This window comes from Pelophylax lessonae (genome assembly GCF_965119305.1).
Source record: "Pelophylax lessonae genome assembly, chromosome: 8".
NCBI lineage: Eukaryota > Metazoa > Chordata > Amphibia > Anura > Ranidae > Pelophylax > Pelophylax lessonae.
In genome coordinates, this window is record NC_138775.1 from 108,078,100 (window position 1) to 108,090,391 (window position 12,292).

Here is a 12,292-nt window from a genome sequence, read left to right on the forward strand (position 1 = left end):
GTTTAAAATGAAGGGCCCCCACTTACTGCGGAAGGATCTTCCCCTGGACACCTGCGTCAGCAGCGTGCTCTTACCCCCAGTGACCCCCTTCACCAGTTCATCCAGAGAGTCCCCAAAAAGACAATTCCCTGCATAAGGGATGTCAGACACCGTCTTCTTGGAAGACTGGTCAGCCGACCAGCTTTTCAACCAAACGATGCGACGAATCGTCACTGCAACTGCAGACAGGTTTGAGACTAAAGGGGCCTCATCGAAGGCCGCGTCACACAGGTATAAAACAGCCCGAATAATTTGATCCACCATCTCCAGAGTAGCAGGAGGGGCGGAGTCAGCAATAAGGGTGCGTTTAAGCACCTTAGCCAACTCCACAACAGCCTGAGAGACCATTACAGAAGCGAACACAGGTTTTATTAAGGAACCCGCTACCATGTAGATGTGGCGGGTAAAAGTTTCCACCCGACTATCCGCCGGGTCTTTAAACACCAGAGAATCCTCTGCGGGCATTAAAGTGGCTTTATTTAACCTGGACACAGTGTGGTCCACCTTAGGTGCCACAGTCCAGCGCAAATCCACCGGACCCGCAAAGGGATAACGGTACTGAAAACGCTTAAGCACCACAAAATTGCGCTTTAAATTGCGCCATTGGTCATTCACGGTCTCGTGAAACTCAGCGGGGCAGGGAAAAACCTGACCCGGCTTCTGGGCTTTGCGGGTCCCAAAGGAAGAGCACTTACCAGACAGGTGGGGCTCATCATCTAAATTTAGCGTGTCTTTCACAGAGCTAATAAGCACAGACATTGCAGCGCGTTCTCTTGCTGAACCGGAGGTGGAATCTTCCTCCTCCTCCACATCCGTCCGAGAGGACTGAGACCCCTCAGGGGGTACACTGTCTGTGGCAACCATATCTGGCTCTGAATCAGAAGACTGAGAAAGCCTGGGCCTTTTCCTAGAAGCCCGGTCAGACATTAACAAATCTACTTTTGACGCTAAAGTCATAAGCGCAGCAGTAAGTGAGACTATAGCAGAGGATTCAGGGGTACCTGAACCCTCCACCAGAGCAGGGGGGAATTTGCTATACTGGGACTCCATCATAGCACTTCAGAATTTAAATGGCGCTGGCCCTTTAAATTGGCGATTACCGTGGTTCCCACCGCAAATGCACCACAATGAGGAACTAAGCCTGTGCTACTAAAAACTGCAAAAGAATTAATGCCAGCAGGAATGCAGCCCAGGAAACACCATAAAATCTCGATCTGCATGCTGCATGCCACACACTGCCAGCTCGATCTGCATGCGAAAAGGAAGTGACCTCACGCCACTTGAGGCAGAACACAGCTCTGGCCACAAGAAAATGGTTGCCAATACAAGTCTATGGAGAAGGCTCTGGGAAAATGGCCGCTGTTCACATAAAGAACATAGTGCCCACACTAAAGATGGCGCCCGAAGGCAATTGCAGAAAATGTAACAAACAAACTTCTCTGCCCATTCCAGGATCTCGGCCAACTCCCAGGCTGCCAAGACACTCTTGGTGCCCCCTTGATGATTGATGTAAGCCACAGTCATGGCATTGTCCAATCAAATCTAGACTGGACAACCCTGTAAACGAGTTGTCCAGCCACTCAGGCAAAGCTTTATTGCTCTGAGTTCCAGAATACCGATCTTCTCTTCTACTGACTCGTCTACTGTCCAGGACCCCTGGACAGAGAGCTTCCCCAGCACTCCTCCACAGCCAGGCAGGCTGGCGTCTGGTTTCCACAGTCCAATACAGTGGAAGGAAGGACTTGCCCTGGCGTAGTGCTAACAAGTGAAGCCACCATAATAGAGCAGTCCTTTTGTTTTGACTCAACCGAATCATAGAGTCCAAGGACTTTGGATCTTTGTTCCTTATGACAAGAATCTCCCTTTGTAAGGGTCTCCTGTGGAACTGAGCAAGCGGAACTGCCTCGAAGGTTGACACCATCAGACCCAAGGCCCGCATGCAAGTCTGCAGAGAGGCCAGATTGCTGGCTAACCGCAAACTAATCGCCCCCTGCAACTTTTACAGCTTGTCTTGTTTTACAGCGGACTCCAGAGCAAGGTCCAGATAATTCAGGTCTTAAGGATGATACCAGGGCAGATTTCTTGAAATTGATGTCCCAACCGAACTCATGCAAAGTCCATAGAGTAATTGTCAAGTCACACAACAAAGATGAATGGGAGTCTGCTCTTAATAGGAGACCCTGGGGGTGGAGGCGAGACCAAAGGGTAACGCCACAAATTGATAATGCTCTTCTTCTACAGCAAAGCGAAGAAAACGCTGGTGTCCAGCGTAAATAGTAGGGCTGCGCATCTTCACTTACCTCACGATTCGATTACGATTATTAGGGCCACAATTCGATACAATTCAATTCCACGATGCATCACGACTACTGCCTAATGCCAATGCCCAGCTCACTGCCCAATGGTTTTCAAAAAGGTGAAAGTATAAGCGTGACTATGTGTGGAATCGCACACTAGTATACAATATAATACTCGCAGCAGCTATATCAAAATGTGTAAATCACTGCACATAGAAGGATCATAATTGAATAGAAAGATACAGCGCTACTAACATAAATGATGTGCAAAATAAGCAAAAAGTATGCAAATGTTGCAAATATGTGCTGAATGTGCTAGTACAGTCCTGATGTGAGAAGTACTAGAAAGGGTATAAAGGTGCTAATATTACCAAAACCAGCAGCGCAGTAATCCTATTGTGTATAGATCACCCTGCTACAATATTTTATAATATGATTATACCAAATGCATACAAATATCAATAAATAATGTGCAATATATAAAGTGCAAATATATATATATATATATATATATACATATATATATATACATACATACATACATACACACACCACTTGGCAGCAGTAATAAATATTAATCATATTCTAAAGTGCATAAGTGTGTAAACAATATCACTTGGAAAAGTGCATTTCATTATAAACCATAAATCAGGTGTTCCAGTGCTCTGTGCAAATAACAAATCAGTCCTTTTGTTTCCTGTGCTATGCCTTACACCAGTCCATGCACATTTCCAGGCATGCAAAAGAATATTGGTGGTGGGAACCTCTTATCACCAAATACACCCCGTGGAGAAGGTGGGGGCTTACCGGATTAAATATACACTTGAGCCTTGCTGCAAATAAACCATCAGCTGCATACAGGAAGACTCCAGGACTTTGGGTCCACTGCAAATAGCGTCCTTTGCATCAACGCCTCCTATGCAGCTTAGGGCAAACACAAGGGACTCCACATAGCATAATTCGTTCACAACTTTTATTAAAACCATACCAGTTTAAAAAACATCAGCGACTTCTAAATGTTTGGACCGCACTCTGTCCGCTATCTGTACTTTTACTGTGTGTCTGATGTTTACTCTCCTAACACAGTCACAGTCCGGCAATCAGCAGGTGGATGGATTCGGCGTGCGTGTCACTCTGGATTAGGGACTCACCCAATATAATATAAGTGCAAAAAGTAGTGCAAATTGGCAAAAATAAATCACAATATATAATACAGTGCAAGTGACATAGAAAACCTCTAGGGATAGTAATAGCAGTAATAGAGGTTTTCTATGTCACTTGCACTGTATTAAATATTGTGATTTATTTTTGCCAATTTGCACTTCTATATTATATTGGGTGAGTTCATATATGTTTTATACTAGACATTCTTGCTAGCACCTTTTATACCCTTTGATCTAGCACTTTTCACATCAGGACTGTACTAGTATATTCAGCACATATTTGCAAAATTAGTGTCAGTGACTCCGTTTCAGTGCACCCTTCCAGTGTGTAAGGGTTAATGTAAACTGATGCCTGAGTGATTACCTTATTATTTCCCGGTCTTTGGCCTTTTCATCGTCGGTCTCCTCAGTCTCGTGTGCACTCCAGCCAGCGGGGAGGAGGAGGAGGAGATCAGCAGCCAGAGGCGAGACTGTGAGGAGCAGAGATGTAAAGTCCGGAGATAAGGTAAAATCAGGCATCAGTTTATATTAACCCTTACACACTGGAAGGGTGCCCTGAAACGGAGTCACTGACACCAATTTGTTTTAACTTTTGAGTGCACAGCAGCCGGGCTGTACTTGGAGAGGCGGGGGGGGGGGGGGGTCAGGATGACGTCATCCACGCATCGATGCGGCCGGTCCCCTCAGCATCGGATTCGAATCGTTCAAGGCCGCATCGCGATGCAACGATTATTTTCAACACCCCTAGTAAATAGGGATGTGTAGATCTGTGTCCTGGATATCTATGGAGGCCAAAAAGTCTCCTTGGTGTAGAGATGCCACTTCCGTGTGAATGGACTCAATTAAAAACCTCTGTACCCACACAAAGCGGTTGAGAGCCTTGAGGTCTAGGATTGGACGCACTTTGCCTTCTTTCCTGGTCACAGTTTACAGGTTTGAATGAAAAACCCATAAAGCGTTCCCGAGAAGGAACCGTCACAATCACCCCTTGCGAAAGAAGATTTTGTACCGCCTCTCGTAGATCCCTTAACCGGTCTGGCGATAGGCGTAGATTGGTGGGAAGAACCTGTCCAGTGGTCGAGACTGGAATTTGATCTTGTAACCCGATCGGATCAGTTTGTGGACCCATTTGTCCTGAATCAAGGAAGTCCATGGTTCCAGAAAGAAGCAAAGACATCCCCCCCACCCCAGAAACGGGTGAGGGCGTCCCTTCATGCAGACGAGGATTTGTCGGCAGATCCAGATTGGCCTATTCTCGGCTTACCATGTCTTCTTGGAACCCCCAGAAGACTTGAATGGCTTAGCTTCTTTCTCCTGCAACTCGGAGGTACGAAAGGGCCGCCTATGAGCAGTAAATGAAGGCCCCCATTTCTATTACGCGGTGCCTTGCCCTTGGTGGATTTGGGTAAAAGAGTACTCTTCCCACCCGTAAGGCCTTTGATCAACTTATCCAAGGAGGATCCAAACAACCTCAGGTCAGAAAGAGCCTTTTTGGAAGCCTGGTCCGCAAACAAGTTTTTTAGCCACACCATGCGTCTAATATAAATCCCCATTGTAGACACTCTGGCTACCAGTGGAGCCGCATCTCCAGCGACGCATGACATATATACAGAAGGGCTCGGACCATTAGGTCCGTTAACTCTATCAGGCCCAGTGAGAGCTGCTACATTTCCAAGTCCCTTTTTAGCAACTTCGCCCATTCTGTGATGGTCTGAGACACCAGAGTGATCACAAAGACCAGTTTAAAGTATTGATCCCGCTAACGCATGCAAATGGTGGGACAGAGATTCGATCCGTCTAACCACAGGGTCTGTAAATACCGGGGACTCTTCCACCGGGACCACAGTAGACTTGTTTAGTCTGGGAACTGGATGATCCACCTTTGGTGGCACAGTCCACCTAGGGGAAACCGCATCTGCAAAGGGGTAACGCATTTTAAAGTGCATAGGCACCACTAACATTTGTTTGATGCGCCCCCACTGTTCATTGAAAATGTTGTCAAAAAGTTCCGGACAGGGAAACACCTTGCCTGACTTCTGGGATTTGCGGGTGCCAAAAGACACCTGAGTCCCTGACGCTGTAGACTCACCCGCCATTTTTAAGGTTTCCCGCACCGACATAATAAGTGCCTCCACCAGCGCGTTTTTCCGCGGCAGCTGATGAGGCTATGTCCCCCTCGCCGTCAGAATGCAAAGACGCAGATCCACCAGGATGGTATGCGTCCGCGGGGGCCACATCTACCTCAGAATCTGAGGATACTATAGAGGCAGGTGAAGGCATAGGGCGCTTTCGGCTAGTGGCATTTTTTAAAACGAAATCCACTTTTGACACCAGGTTTTCCAAAACTGCTGTAAAAGCAGACAGGGGCTGCGACCCGGAGGGTCCCGCAAAGCACTGAGGGGGTCTGTAGGCAAGATTTAGTCCTGGGACTCCTAACACTGAGTACAAAAAAAAGCAGTGTCACTTTAAGAAAAAGTCGCAAAAAAACACGTTCCGCACTGCCGCACCAGCGGTACCACAAGTCCCAGCCCTAACACAGCCTGCAGCAGGGGGGAGTGAGGAATACCTACAGGGACCCCAGGAACATACCACCAAAATGGTCTGGAGGCTACAGGAACCTTCTGTGTAGAGATGAGAAACTATCTGACACAAGAACAGAAAAAACACCTGGGTCATGCTTAGAGCCCCTAGCTTATCCCTTGCTGTCCAGCGATCGTGGACTTCAAGAAAATGGCCACCATTGCATTCCTATGGGGAACTATCAAAACATGGCCGCCCATGCATTCCAATGAGAAACGTTTTACATTGATGCAAAGCAGAAAACTACAGCAAAATGGCGGCCCCCACGGCACGCCATGCGGTCTCCAGGACCCCCCAGGGGGGTAATCGGACAGTGGCATTGGGGGGTCCCCAGGAGGAGACCCCGCACCAGGACAAAAATCCATCCCGCAGAACCGCCGCAGCGGCCGCAATACATCCGCCCCTCCCAGAGGTAGGAATCTGCTTGTGGGGGGAGGGGACAGGCCTAAGGGGGCCTGGTATCATCGAGAGGCCAGGGGAACCAAGGGATACCCGAGGGAACAGCTTTCCCAGGGAGGGGGCCCACGTCCCCCCGAGACCACCAGAGAAATGGGGTGGACACTTACTCACCATACCACGGCATTAGGTGGGCGCCACTCTGAACAGACTACCTTTCCACCCGGGGTGGGGGTGCTGACGGCCAGGGCTTATGCTGCGACTCAGGGCATCCCAGGTTGTGTGCGGCCCGGCGAGGTGTTTCACTCGGGGGCCAGCCCCTGTCCATCAGGGCTCTGTCGTGGCAAGGCCTAGTGCTGGACTATAACCTGCCCACTCTCACAGATACACCCAAATTGCCCGAACCACATCCAGGGCATGCAATGCAACTTCCTTGGGATGTGTGGACCTAGGGCATAGGGGAGGCAACACAGTGTCTTCATTCAAATGAAAGTCATAAACCAAAAGGACGGGCGTGAACGATGAACACCTTATCTTTGTGGACCACCAGATAGCGGGTACAACAAGATGACACTGCCAGTTCCAACACCCTGTGAGCAGAGGTGACGGCCACAAAAAAAAAAAAAAAAAGCTATCTTCTGAGACAGCGTAAGCAGGGAAATCTCCCGGATATTTTCAAAGGGAGGCTTTTGGAGAACTGAGAACACCAAAGTTCAAATCCCACTGCGGTAGAGAAGACCTGGCAGAATCAGGTTTCGAACCCCTTGAATAAAACTACACACCAATGAATGCGTTGCTAGGGGTCACTGATTGCAGACCGCCAAGGCAGACACCTGGTCCCTTGATGGTACTCAAGGCTAACTTCTGCTCAACACCTCATTGAAGGAAGGTCGAAATCAGAGCCACAGAAAAAGAACAAGGGTGAACACCGATCGACTCACACCACGAAATGTACGCTTTCCACGTTCGATGGTAAATCTTTTGAGAGGTAGACTTCCTAGCCTTCAGCAGCATCCAAATCATCGACCCATGCAAACTTCTATCCTTCAGCACCTGGCTTTCAACAGCCAGGCTGTCAAAGCCAGTGACTGTAAAGCAGGATGGAAGATCGGCCCTTGGGACAGCAGGTCCTCCCTTAGGCAGTCCCAAGGGACGTCAGCGACCAATGGCACTAGGTCAGGGTACCAAGATTGGCAAGGCCAGTCCAGGGCCACCAGAAAGACCGGAAGAAAACGGAAAAAGCTTGATAGGAGGGAAGGGGTAGATCAGACAATACTGGCCCCACGGGGCCACCAGAGCATCTGTGTTGTCTGCCAGGAGGATCACGTGACCTTGCTACAAACCTCGGTAGCTTTCTGTTGAGCCGAGACACCAACAGATCCACCTCGAGGATGCCCCACCGCACACTTATCAGATGAAACAAGTCCAGATAAAGGGACCACTCCCCTTGGTCCAATGCCTGGCGACTGAGATGGTCCGCCTGCCAGTTTTCCACTCCCGGAACGTGTATGGCGGAGGAGAGAGCCTGAACGAAGCACTCTGCCCACCAGAGAATGCCGGCTACTTCCAGAGCTGCAAAAACACTTTTTGTTCCGCCCTGGTGATCAACATTAGCCACCACTGTGGTATTGTCCAACTGGATCCGTAGCAGGAGCCCCCAGAGCCGATCTGTCCAGTGATCCAGGCACAGCCTGATCACCTGAACTTCTCAGACATTGATCGGTAGTCTGGATTCTTCCAGCGTCCAACAACCCTGAGCAAAGCTCAGTCCCATGACACCCCCCACCCAGACAGGATGGCATCCGTAGTGACCACTGTCCAAAACAGGGGGAGAAAAGATTTGCTTTGCCAAAGAGCTGGAGAGTCAGACACAGTAAATGCAATTTTGTGGATGGAATTAGAGCAGACTTCTGGTAGTTTAGAAGTCAACCAAACTCCTTTCCAGTATCTACATGCGGCGTCCAGGCAAAAAGGAAACCCAGGAGTCAACACCAGGGTTGAAAGGAGGAGACCACACAACCACAATTGCCAGAGGCTTCACTGTCATGGCAGCCGCTCTTAATGCACACTGGACCAACCAAAAATGGCCGCCGGACTACACAAACATGGCCGCCAGTATAGAGGAACACATAAGCCCAAAAGTAATGGTGCCATAGCAAAATGGCCACCACGCAAGGCTCCCAGGGCCCAGGAAGGAGCCCTGGAGCCCAGGCCACTTCCAAAATGGAAGGGAGGAAAACCTTCTGGAAGAACAACCATCTCTGCAACACTCCACCAATCAGGTCTGTATGGTAGTGAGCAGACGGAAGCCACTTCTCAGTAAAAGGCACATGACAGCCAGTCTGGAGTTTGCCAAAAGGCGCCTGAAGGACTCTCAAACCATGAGAAACAAAGTTCTCTGGTCTGATGAAACAAAGATTGAACTCTTTGGCCTGAATGGCAAACATCATGTCTGGAGGAAACCAAGCACCGCTCATCACCTGGGCAATACCATCCCTACAGTGAAGCATTGTGGTGGCAGCATCATGCCGTGTGGATGTTTTTCAGCGGCAGGAACTGGGAGACTAGTCCGGATCAAGGGAAAGATGAATGCAGCAATGTATAGACACGTCCTTGATGAAAACCTGCTCCAGAGCGCTCTGGAACTCAGACGGGGTGAGGGTTCATCTTCCAACAGAACAACAAAAAGCACACAGCCAAGATAAAGGGGTGGCTATGGGACAACTCTGTTAATGTCCTTGAGTGGCCCCGCCAGAGCCCAGACGGCAGACTTGAACCTGATTGAACTCGAGAGTTCTGAAAATAGCTCTGCACCAAGGATCTCCATCCAACCTGAGTGTGCTTGAGAGGTCCTGCAAAGAAAGGGAGAAACCACCCAAAAATCGGTGTGCAAAGCTTGTAGCATCATACTTAAAGACTGAAGGCTGTAACTGGTGCCAAAGGTGCTTCAACAAAGTATTGAGCAAAGGTTGTCAATACTGATGTACGTTATTTTTTACGCTTTTTATTCTTAATAAATTTGCAAAGATTTCAAACAAACTTATTTCACGTTGTTATTCTTCGGTATTGGTTGTATAATTTTGAGGGAAATAATGAATTTACAGTAAACCCCCCGCTCCATCGCGGTTCAGTTTTTGCGGTCCCGGTATATTGCGGTTTTTTTTGTAATGTTATTTTACTATATAAATCATTAAAAATTAAATATTTTTGTGTTTTCCATAGCTCTTGCTATGTCTCTCAGTATCTTTTATGTGTTTAAATGAGTTTCTATTGTTTTAAAAGTGTGTTTAAAGACCTTAAAATGCTTTTACACGTACAGTGACAGTAAAAAAAACATGCCTACAATACATTTTAATAGGGTTTTTCTATTTCGCGGATTTTCACTTTTCGCGGCTGGGTCTGGAACGTAACCCCTGCAATGGAGGGGGGTTTACTGTAAATCCACTTTGGAAAAAGGCTGTAACTTTATTGGATCAGAGCTCAAAAAATGCAAGCCAGCTGTGTCTGTACTAAGAACACTAGACACAGAGAATTTCTCAAGGCAGGACATCAGACAGTTCCCATTAGTTACCTGCAGGCAACATGTTGAGTCATTCTGGGGAATGTACTCCTGCAGCAGGTACAAGGGTAGCTTGTGGACTGCAGTAAGGTAATGCTGGGACAGTGAAGATTTACCCAATGTCAAGAGTAGCTCTGATAGAGTAAAAAGGACATTACATAGACACTCTACGGGACTTAGCAGGTTTTAGGATTGAAGGTCTCAGCAATAATCTATATGGGAACAAAAAAAAAAAAAAAAAGAGGCCTGCTGGAGATAAAAGAGCCAGAACAAGACAGGGACACAGAACGAAAGCCAGACACTGAAAAATGGTAGTATTCGAGTGAAAAAGCGTCAGGCAAACAGCATCTGCATCAAATGAGATGCAATCACTGAGGTAGGAAGGTGTTCTACTAGCTTTTCCCACCAGCTGTCAGGATATAATAGCAGGCACTGCAGATTTGTCCATCTGCAATTTATGTTGTGGATGCAGGAATCTGTTAGATTGTTATCAGTGTATTGCCAGCTTAAACTTACAGCTACACAGGGAGGGAGATGGAACAGAAATCAGGAAAGAGGTGTGTTGAAGCTGGACTCAAAAGCTGAATGAGATCTACTGCTGCCTGAACAAAGTAGAGATGAGACAGGTCGAGGAGCAAGTACAGGATGTCTGTGAAACATGAAAAATGGTCTACTTACACACTAAGGCAGAGAAAATAGGAACTAGGAAGGCTATTAACTACTCCAAGTAGGCTAGCTGCATGCAGAAAGTGGCAAGAAAGATTAGTCAACAGCGCGCCATGAGCATTTGTTGCCTTGGAAGTCACAAAAGAAGGACTCTTGTTAAAAGTTTTAGTGCAGCCCAGAGGAAACAGACTCTGCCCCACCTGTCAAAAAGGTTTATGCCAGTAGATCTGCTGGCTGTACCAAAAACTTAAAACCAAACCCAAGTTGCTCTCAAATGGGTATAAGCCTGTAGTGATATAGATACTTTTAAATACTATCCAACTTTCTATAGGCAAGGCTTACTGCCAAGCATGGCATACTCACTGTGTTGTCACCCACATAACAGGAAGTGGCCCCGAGATGAATAATGGGCGCAGCTGAAGGACAACAATGCGCAAATGTATGCACATGTGCCATGACATCATGCCGCAAGCGTTTCTCCTCCTCAGCTGCCATTTTGAAGTCTATGTTCTCCAAGTTGGCCTCCATCTCCTGGATCTGCTCCTCTGTAATTGGAAGCCCCAAACTCTGCAAAAGCATTAAACAAATTAAAATAAATTACTGACAATATATAAGACAAGACAAGGTTAATGTAATTGCTAGTTTTCTCTCAACGTAAAAGCAAGTGAAAATGTGTTTTCAGTACAATAGTGTAAACTCAACAGGAAATGGGAGCGAACATTAGGAAATATAGCATATGCCCCTGTTCACACCAGTGAGACTTGTCATGTGATTTAATAATTCCAAAACACATGGCAAGTCAAACCCCATTGGAATGGAACCGTTCATATTGCAGTGACTCATGTTGCAACGATTATGAAAAACTTGCATAGACTTCCGGTACACAAAGTCAAAATCTGCAATGAAATCAGCAGTGCAAGTAGTGCGATTTCAAAGCTGCACTGGTGTGATTGGGTGCTAATGGGGAAAAATATATAATTACATAGCAAGTCAAATTGAAAAAAGACACAAGCCCATCTAGTTCAACCAACAAACAAGGGAAAAAAATAAGAATAATACAATCACATATATAGTACACATTCTTATACCTACAGTTGATCCAGAGGACGGCAAAAAAAAAAAACGAAGCATGATCCAATTTGCTCCAGCAGGGGGGAAAAAAACAAAGTTATTACCTGATAACGGTTTCCAGGACAGCTACCCGAGAGTTAGGCTCCTCCCACATAACAGGAAACATATGATCCCCAATAGTTAAAAAGGTCATCACAAATACAGGCCCTCAGTATTAGAAAATTACCGAAAGCTACAACAAGCTAAAGAAAATACATTTGAATGTAGAATTGAAATCGGGAGGGAACCAAACACTGTCCTGGAAGATTCCCAGAAATAGTTAACAGGTAATAACGGTTATCCCAATTCATCTTCCAGGACAGCTGAGAGGATAGGCTAGAATTACCTGCTTAGGGCCAAACTCCTGTCTGCAGGACCTTCCTACTGAAGGTCTGATCTGCTTTGGACAGAAGTTCCAGTCGATAGTGCTTAGCAAAGGCGAGGAAAGGTGAGGAATGGTGAGGAAACTCACCCAGGTGGCT

The 12,292-nt window shown here is 47.0% G+C and overlaps 1 protein-coding gene across 1 annotated transcript in view; it reads right to left on the reverse strand.

Moving 5' to 3' along the window:
• ADSL (adenylosuccinate lyase) overlaps positions 1 to 12,292 on the reverse strand; it is a 481,027-nt gene that overhangs the window by 385,533 nt on the left and 83,202 nt on the right. Inside the window, exon 2 of the mRNA XM_082265904.1 lies at positions 11,064 to 11,267. Coding sequence (XP_082122030.1) covers positions 11,064 to 11,267 — 204 coding nt within the window. The remainder of the gene's footprint in view (positions 1 to 11,063; positions 11,268 to 12,292) is intronic.